Source organism: Mastigoproctus giganteus, chromosome 9, assembly GCF_048544385.1.
Source record: "Mastigoproctus giganteus isolate SK-2022 chromosome 9, ASM4854438v1, whole genome shotgun sequence".
In the NCBI taxonomy this organism is placed as follows: Eukaryota; Metazoa; Arthropoda; class Arachnida; order Uropygi; family Thelyphonidae; genus Mastigoproctus; species Mastigoproctus giganteus.
In genome coordinates this window covers 226126090-226135260 of record NC_143583.1, presented here as the reverse complement: position 1 = coordinate 226135260, position 9171 = coordinate 226126090, and the positions used below count along the sequence as shown (strand labels likewise).

General features: G+C 42.7%; 1 protein-coding gene across 1 annotated transcript in view; it reads left to right on the top strand.

Annotated features, from left to right (window-relative positions):
• The first annotated feature begins 1729 nt into the window (after nt 1-1729).
• Nucleotides 1730-9171, top strand: part of LOC150081145 (kelch-like protein 41a) — a 29941-nt gene continuing 22499 nt past the window's right edge. The window contains exons 1-2 of the mRNA XM_090380939.1: nt 1730-2006; nt 5682-5761. Of these exons, the coding sequence (XP_090237065.1) occupies nt 1730-2006; nt 5682-5761 (357 nt within the window). The remainder of the gene's footprint in view (nt 2007-5681; nt 5762-9171) is intronic.

Sequence of the window (9171 nt, the reverse complement as noted above, 5' to 3'; positions counted from 1 at the left end):
TAACAATGTCTCTAATAATAGATAATGAGAGGCTGAAGGCCAAGACGACCAGCACAGAATGTCGGGCAGATATTTTTGATCAACATATACTCTCCCCAGGAGGTTCCCATGGAGGAAATCAATCGTTGATGAAAACGACTTTTGCAGAGGCTGCAAAATCAAATTGGGGCCGACTTGATCCTGAGCGATCCCATCCATTGGAGAAAGTTAATTCCGGAAGACGGGGCGAAAAGCCTAGACAACTATCAACAGAAATGTCAAATGAACCACAGAAGGTGGCCCATTCAGAGCCTGCCAAAACCCCCTGGATCTCTCGACCTGGTGATCCACGCAATATACTAATCCTAAGACCCACTGCTAACTCAGTGATACAGTCCAGTCAAGACATTAGGAATGCGGTGACAAACACACTCAAAACCGAGTATAAAGAAATGAAAGTTAAGAACATCAGACTCCTCAGGAACAAGGGTTTGTTAGTAGAGACTACAAACTCATCTGATGCCACCAAAATCTGTACTTTGCCTGCACTCAAGAATGCAGGACTTTCAATAGAAAAGCCAAAAATGTCAAACCCAACAATTCTAGTCTATGGAGTTCCAAAAGATTATAGTAAGGCAGATTGGACGACCTGTATCATAAAAATTTAAAAGATTATTCCTTCTCACAACAGAAGGTAAACGAGGGTACAACATTTAGGTTCAGCTCAGGTTCTGGAAACAGTATTACTAACTGGGTGATTGGATTCAATCCTCAACTTCTCCACTGTTTACTTCAAAACAATCGAATATATTTAGGCTTTACATCGCATAAGTTCAGAAAATTCACCGTAGTTAACAAATGTTTCAGGTGCCTGGCCTACGGGCACTCTGCACAAAATTGCTCTCATAAAACCGTGTCATGTAGTCACTGTGCCAATGGGGGTCACATCTTCGCAGAGTGCCCCAACAGAGAAGAATCACCAAAATGCATAAACTGTAAACGCAAGAACAAGGACTCCAATCACTCAGTCAGGGATGGAAAGTGCCCCGAGTTTTTAAAAGCGATGGAACTAGCAAATAAGCGAATCGTTGATGGATAATACAACTACAAGCAGAAATAACTTTGGCTACTCTCAAAATACAGACACAATTAGAATTTTACAGATAAACGCACAGCGCTCCCGAGCCGCAGCTGACGAGATCAGAAATGTAGCCATAGAACATAATTATGATATTGTCTGTCTACAGGAACCATATTATTCATCAGGAACCATATTATTCAAGTAGGTGGAACAGCGCATAAAATCATGGGCTACCCCAATTCCACTAGAATCATAGCAACTTGTGATCCTCCACCCAAAACTGCAATTGTTGTGTTTAATAACGAACTAGTTATTACTGCGATTACAGGAGAATGCTCAGCGAATGCTACCTGTATCCTCGTATCTTCTAGTTCCATCTCTTTCTACCTAACTTCACTATACTGTCCCCCCTCAGAAGATGTGCATATAGCATTGCACCTACTGGACAAGATCTGTGATAAATTCGCAAATAATAACTTGGTGGTGGCGGCGGACCTGAACGCCAAATCGACGTTCTGGAACAGTGGCTTCACTGATCCTCGGGGAGCCCAATTTGAAAATTTAATTATGGCTCACAGCCTTTGTATTAAAAATGTACAAAATAAACCATTTACTTTCTGCACTACCAACGGAGAATCAAACATTGACGTCACACTTACTTCCATAAGGATGGATGACAAAACTGGAAACTGGGACGTGAAACCCTCCTTGGTGAACAGCGATCACAGGGCTATCACGTTCAACATATCAAAGAACTCCCAACACAATGACTTGACTGTCCATGACTTAAGAAGATACCGTACGGATAAAGTCAACTGGAAAAAATTCGAGGATTATCTGCGTACAGTATTTAATGGAGAAGATGCTGAAGCATTAAACCAACTATCGGCTTCAGAATATGTAGACACTGTTCAGCAACATCTATATATAGCTATGTCAAACTCAAGTAAAAGGAAACATATAAGAAAGCCTTCAGTGCCATGGTGGAACGCTCAGCTTTCTGATTTGAGGCTTCAAACTCAACAAGTCAGACGCTTATATCAGCGTAGTAGACATCTTTCTAACGAGGACGTTGAAAGGCTGAAAAACAGTTATAGAGAGAAAAGAAAATTATTCCATCGAGCCATATCTGAAAGTAAGAGGACCTGCTGGCAAAACTTGGTCAAAGATGTTGGGAATACCAACCCCTGGGGGATCATATATAAAATAATGAGGAATAAACTGATAAGTGGAGATATCTATCAGACTGTAATTAGTAATAACCTAGAAACAACAGACTGGCACTCTACTGTCGGAACGATTGTTGATAATTTGTTTCCAAAGGATCTACCTCACTGTGTTACTCCAGAACAGGCAGAGATCAGGAGGAAAAACCAGAATTATGTTGGATCTACCGATGTTTGCCTTTTCACTCTCGTGGAACTAGGAGCTGCTACTGCTAAACTCAATAAGAAAAAATGCCCTGGCATTGACTTGCTAGAGAATTTGGTAATTGTGAAATTTTTTAAACTGCTTCCCAATATCCTACTGAATATGTACAATAAATGCTTCCTCGAAGGACTTTTTCCCAAACCCTGGAAACTAGCTCTACTGAAAATTTTATATAAACCTGGAAAAGTCAAAACAAACCCAAGGGCGTACAGGCCAATATCCCTCCTGGCTAACTTAGGGAAACTTTTTGAGAGATTAATTTCTCCCAGAATTGCAAGCATGTTATCGGACCAGCAATTGTGCTCAGATCATCAACACGGATTCAAAAAGGGTCACTCGACCGAAGATGCTATAATTTCTCTTCTGAAATACATCCAGGACTCTTACAGCAAGTATGTCTTGGTGGTGTTCGTGGACTTCGAGGGTGCATTCGACTCCCTCTGGTGGGAGAGCGCCCTCGGGTCGCTACGATCAGCCATGTGTGATAATCATATCTACCAAATTATGAGATCATACTTTCAAGACAGACAGATCAAGGTTTGTGCCAAACACCTGACTTACAGCACGACTGCTTCCAGAGGGTGCCCGCAGGGTTCAGTCCTGGGGCCTCTCCTCTGGAATGCAGTCTTAGACCAATGGCTGACAAAGAAAAATGGAGATTGCAAAAAAATTGCATATGCAGACGACTTGGCGGTTGGCGTTACTGGAATGTCGAGAACAATCTTAGAACAAAAGATCCAAACAATATTGGATGATTTATCCAACTGGGCCAATCTAAATAAGCTCAAAATTTCCCCTACAAAAACTAATTTCATGGTTTTTCGAAAGCAATTCAATTATGGCAGACCTCCCAGAGTTATCCTAAATGGCTCACAAATCCCCTACGTATCCAGCACCAAGTACTTGGGACTTACAATCGATGACAAACTAAACTTTCATACTCACGTATCCAAAATTTCTGAGAAAATTAAAAACTTCACGGCTGGAATTGCAAGGATTTCCAGAAAAGAATGGGGCCTCAGCAAAAAGACGTTGTCTTTATACTATAAGACTATCTTCCTACCAATTGCTGCGTACGCAGCAGGTGTTTGGTTCTGGAGGGTCTCAAAAACTAAGACCAGGACTAAACTTCTTTCATTACAGCGTTCGGTGTTGCTCACACTTCTACAAGCTCCTCGGACGGTGTCGAATAATGCTCTACAAGTTCTAGCAGGAACCCTGCCTCTGGACCTTTATATCTCCTACAGGGGTATGATCTACAATCTTAAAAAAGGAATTTCTGTAAATATTTTTAACATTGTAACAGACCCTACGAACAGAATAAAAGAGGAAAAACGAAGACTCTGGAAGGAACTCACCGCTGTTTGGCAGCAAAGATGGGCTGAAAGTGAACACGGTGAGGTTACACGAAGATACATTTCAAATGTTGAATTCGCATCATTACCCACAGTCTCAAAATGGTTTGTGCCTAGCATGACCACATCATATTTAATGACTGGCCACGGATCGCTCAGGGCCAAACTTTTCGAAAGGAGCCTTGAGCCTGATCCTTTCTGTCACTGCGGAGCATCTGAGACATGGCAGCACGTTCTCTTTGAATGTAACGATTATTCGAATGAAAGACAGGTACTGCTGAGTAAAATAAATAATCTCTCAGAAAATAATGTACATTTGCTCGTCGAAAATTCTGATGTCTTCGCTACATTTCAACAGTTCTCTGCGGCAGTTTTCAAGAAAAGAATTGCGGCTAGAAACTCTACTGTGGTGTCATAATGATCCAGATTAACTCACTTTTGGGAAGAACATATAGGAAGATAGCCATCAACGCAACAGGAAATAGCAGGTAGACCCCTTTCTCCTCTAAGTGATGCTGGATGGGATTCCAAGAAGCTTTGTGTAAAACGGACCTCATACTAGCGTTTATGGCCCAAATCACACCACCGGCCTCTATCGGCCGCCAGCCTCTGGCCCACTGGGGTTTCCCCGGCAAGTCTTATGGCCAGTCCGCCTCTGGTTGGATGATGTTGAGAGACTGAAAGATGCTGTTTTTGGCTGAAGTACACACTATTATAGCTCCATACTCTAATCGTGACTGGATTAGAGCATGATATAAATTCAGCCATGGCTGGCTCTCAGCACCCCACGATGTTGAGGATACTGCACGAAGAATGTTTAATTTATGGAGGCACGCAGTTATGTTTATGAAAATGTAGTTTGGTGTCTAAAATCAAACCCAATAGTCTTATGGAATCTGTCATTGGTATTTCTCTTTTTTCAGTTAATACGGGTTCTGGATGAAGCGATCGCAATTTACAGAAGTGTATTGATGTAGTTTTCCCCTCGGTTAATCGAGAGCCATTGCATTTCGTTCAAGTTTAAAATTTAGTTATTGCTAATTGTAGTTGTCTTTCAGTGGTAACCATGCTGGATGATTGACAGGAAATAGCAAGATCATCTGCACACACATGAGTTTCTATTGTAGCTGGGATATTTCGAGTAATGCCACTGGTACACAAAGCAAAAAGTGTGGCCCTTAAGATGTATTCTTTCTTCTTGTGTGTGAATTGTGGGCAGCTCATTCTGGAATCGTACTTGAAAGGTCCTGAGATGGAGAAAATTCTGAATGAATCGAGGCAGGTTTCCTCTCAGTCCTTTGAGTCTTGGAGGGTTCCATATCTTCAGATTGTGTCAAATGCTTTCGTAATATCAAAAGTTATCAATACCATGCGTTGTTTTTTGACAAAAGCGTTTCGAGTGTGAGCTTCAACTTCGATGTGGACATCACAAGTTGTAGACATGTTACGACGGAAACCAAATTGGTGGCGTGTTATAGCATCTTGATCGTCAATAATCTAGACGAGTCTCCTCCGAACCATCTTTTCTAGGATTTTTCCTAACCAACTGGTTAGAGATATAGGAAGTTGGGGGAGAGCATCTTCCCCTGGTTTTGCTATGACTACAATTATTGACTGACGCCATATATTAGAGTAAACATTCTCTTCAAAGTTTCCGTTGTAAAATTGCAGTAGTGTAGATTTTGAGTTGGGTTGCATTATGTAGTAAATACCATCTGGTCCAGCATAACTATTTCGACAATTCTGGATAGCTTCGTTGAGTTCAGAAAGAGTAAACGGAAGGTTATCGGAATTTGATTTATTTGTATCAAAGTTAATTTTATATTTTTCCACAGACATCTTTATGTGTCTAAATGAGATTGAGAGGATGTGGTGGAAGCGAATGTTTCAGCTAATGCCTCTCCAGTATCAATTGGTGAAGAAATAACCATTCCTTGCCAAGACAGCACTGGGGCCGAAGTTTGCTGACACTTTCCACCGAGGATGCGGATCTTTCTCCAGATTAATCTGGGGTCAGTGTTTATGCAGATGGTAGAAGTGAATCGAATCCACGCATTCTGAATTCGGCGTGCTTCGGCTTTCAGTCATTTATACAGGGTGTCGCAAAAATATTGGTACAAACGTTGAGGGGTAGGTAACATCTAAAGGAATGTGAATCGCATACGAACCCATAACCGGAAACGTCACGGGAAAGTAGTAGCAGAGGCACAAGAAGAAGAAATGACAGAAGACAGTATTAATTAGTGGCAAACATTTATTTGACATAATATTAACAATGGAGTACGAGATGGATACATTTCATGATGTTACAACAGACGCTCAAAGGTTCCACCATGAGACATGAGCGATGCATATGTCACACTGACGCAGCATGGATTGGCGGACACGGTCGAACACACCTGGAGTTTCTTTGACAGTAGCAGCAACACAGACGAGTCTCTCCATGAGATCCATTTCCGTCTCCACAGGCAATTCATACACGATAGAGTTGAGGGCCCCCCACAGAAAGAAATCAAGGCTCGATAAATCAGGTGAGCGTGGGGGCCAGGCCAGGCAATGGGTCCACCACGGCCAATCCATCGACGCCCAAAACGCCTGTTCAAATGGTCACGAACACACACCTTCCATAATGGGCAGGCGCCTCGTCATGTTGAAACCAAATGTTGCGTCTCACATTTGCTGGAACATCGTCAAGTAACCCTGGTAGAACTTGTTCAAGAAAGATCCGATATTTAGCGGAGTTCATGCGGGATGGTAACAGGTATGGGCCGACTAAGCAGTCACCGACCATACCTGCCCACACATTTATTGCGAAGCGACGTTGTGCCGCATGGGAGACACACCGTGTGGGTTGTCATGAGCACACACATTGTGCCGATTGAATAAGCCTTCCCGAGTGAAATAAGCCTCATCCGTGAACAAAACATAGGCTGGAAAAGTCAAGTCTTGTTGAACAGTTTCTTGGAGAAACCATTGCGCAAAAGCCACACGTGCAGGATTATCTTGGGGGAGTAGTAACTGAACCCTTTGGAGATGAAAGGGGGTTAGGAATCGTCGTGCCAGACACGTTGTAAACTGCAACGAGATACTCCTAAGGCAGAGGCAACGGCACGTGTGCTGGTAGTAGGATTATTCTGGACGGCATTCAACACACTTTCTTCTATGGCTGGAGTTGGCGTCGAACGTGGTCTGCCCGCACTACTCCTGTTACCTCTAAATGACCCATAATCGCACAAATTTTGATACACACGCGCAAACAAACGGTGGTCCGGTACATGTCTGTCTGGGAAGCGTTTTCCATTGAGCGGCTTATCCATTGCCCTTTGCTAATCCATACACTACGTGCATGTCTGCCTGCTCACAGTTCGTATATCGATGAATGCTCTTCGTGCGGCGACTACTGCTTGAATGAGTAAACCAGAAATTTTCCCTCTCGCGAACTGATGAACACCGCCGTGTACCGACTTACGGTGACGTTTCCCGTTATGGGTTCCTATGCGACTCTGATTCCTTTAGATGTTTCCTGCCTCCCCTGAACGTTTGTACCAATATTTTTGAGACACCCTGTAATTTATAAGGTTCGCACCGTAGCATTTCGGCGAAAATTGTTCCAAGGTTTATTTTGCTTTCTTTGGCAAAAACAAAGCAATCTCTTGCCACCAACCATTATACTGTATCTTTGTTTGGTAATATTTTATTTCAGTATTGCGATGGCACCAGCTCCAAATAGTTCTACGATACACCTAGTGGAATTGTTAATATTGGATTGTATTAGAAAACTGTTCCCACGTAGTTGGTTGGTTGGAGGCACAGTTTATATCCGTCTGTATTTTGTAACTTATAGGAAAGTGATCACTGTTGTGAAGGTCAGTTGATACTGTCCACTCAAGGCTAGAACAAATGGACGAGGAACATATGGACAGATCCAGAGCAGAGCTAGATCCTATGGTCAGATAGATATACGTGCGCACACCGCTATTCAGCAATGTTAAATGGTGGTTGTCAAATACGGTTTCTATCATCCGCCCTCCCCGATCCATGTTCCGAGAAACCCCACAATGGGTGATGAGCATTTAGATCACCTAGAAGGCATACAGTATGGGGCAGTTGATTTAGTAAATCGTCAACTTCTTCAGTGGAACATGACGCGTTTGTTGGGATATACGAGGGGTTTCCGAAAAGTAAGGCAACACATTTTTTTTTCTTAATAGTTCACGCGTTTCATCTCATTCTCTGGTGGCAGGGAATCAGATGAAACGTGGTAGACAGATAGACCCGTTAATAACGTTCAAGAAGACCGCCAGAGCAGTGTTGCGGTACTATCGCTTCACAACAGATTCCAGTTGCAAAATGGCGGCTACCGCGCGAGTGTGGTTTAAAACAGGTGTTCGTCAAGTTATTCGCTTTTTGCAAGAAAAAGGTCTTCACCAAGTGACATTCACCGTGAACCGGTTGCTATGTATGGCGAAAAGGTGATGACAAAGAAGCAGCTGTGGTTTTGATGCAATGAATTTAAAGCGGGCCGTGTTGACATTGAAGATCGATATCGGGCGGGCAGGCCTTCATCGAGCAAGACAGAAGACAACATTTCGCGCATTAAGAGCATTGTTCTTGAAAACAGGCGAGTGAAACTGCGTGAAATTGCACAAATATTTATTTTATTTATTTATTTATTAAATCTGTTTATTGCTCTGCCGAAGAACATGTGAACATGAGTAAGTTGACTGACTATGTCCTTGGCTTTCAAAAGGTGTGCTGCCGCTGGGTGCCCAGACAATTGTCAGAGGAGGACAAATCAAAACACACGGGGATGTGTCTGGACAACTTGTTGCGATACAGCGACGAAGGAGAGGATTTTGTCGCTCGCATAGTCACAGCAGACGAAACATGGGTTCATCACTTTATCCGCGGAGAGGAAACAAGACTTAGAAATCCTACCAAGAGTGGTGTGTATTCTTTGGACTCGAAATGCTGGAAAAAATAAGACAAAGCCGACTTACTCCTTCTTCAGCAGCTGTTAAATGGTACCCTAAATTGCCCTCATCTCGTCTCACAAATAAATTTAAACACTCCGACAAGAGCGTTAAGAAACCATCCACTACTGAAACCATCCTATGCGAGAACAAATTATGGATACTACAACTTCTATAAGAAGGACTGCAAGATCAACGAACAAAGCAAATGTGGAGATATTTGACACCCCGGAGACACTTCAAGAAGCAACTGAAATTGCTAACCTCATCCGTTACCTGACCTTAGAATGGACTCTTCTTGCAAGTCCTAAGACTGATGTGTAATGTGTGTGAAGAAATAGCAGTGCTCTGC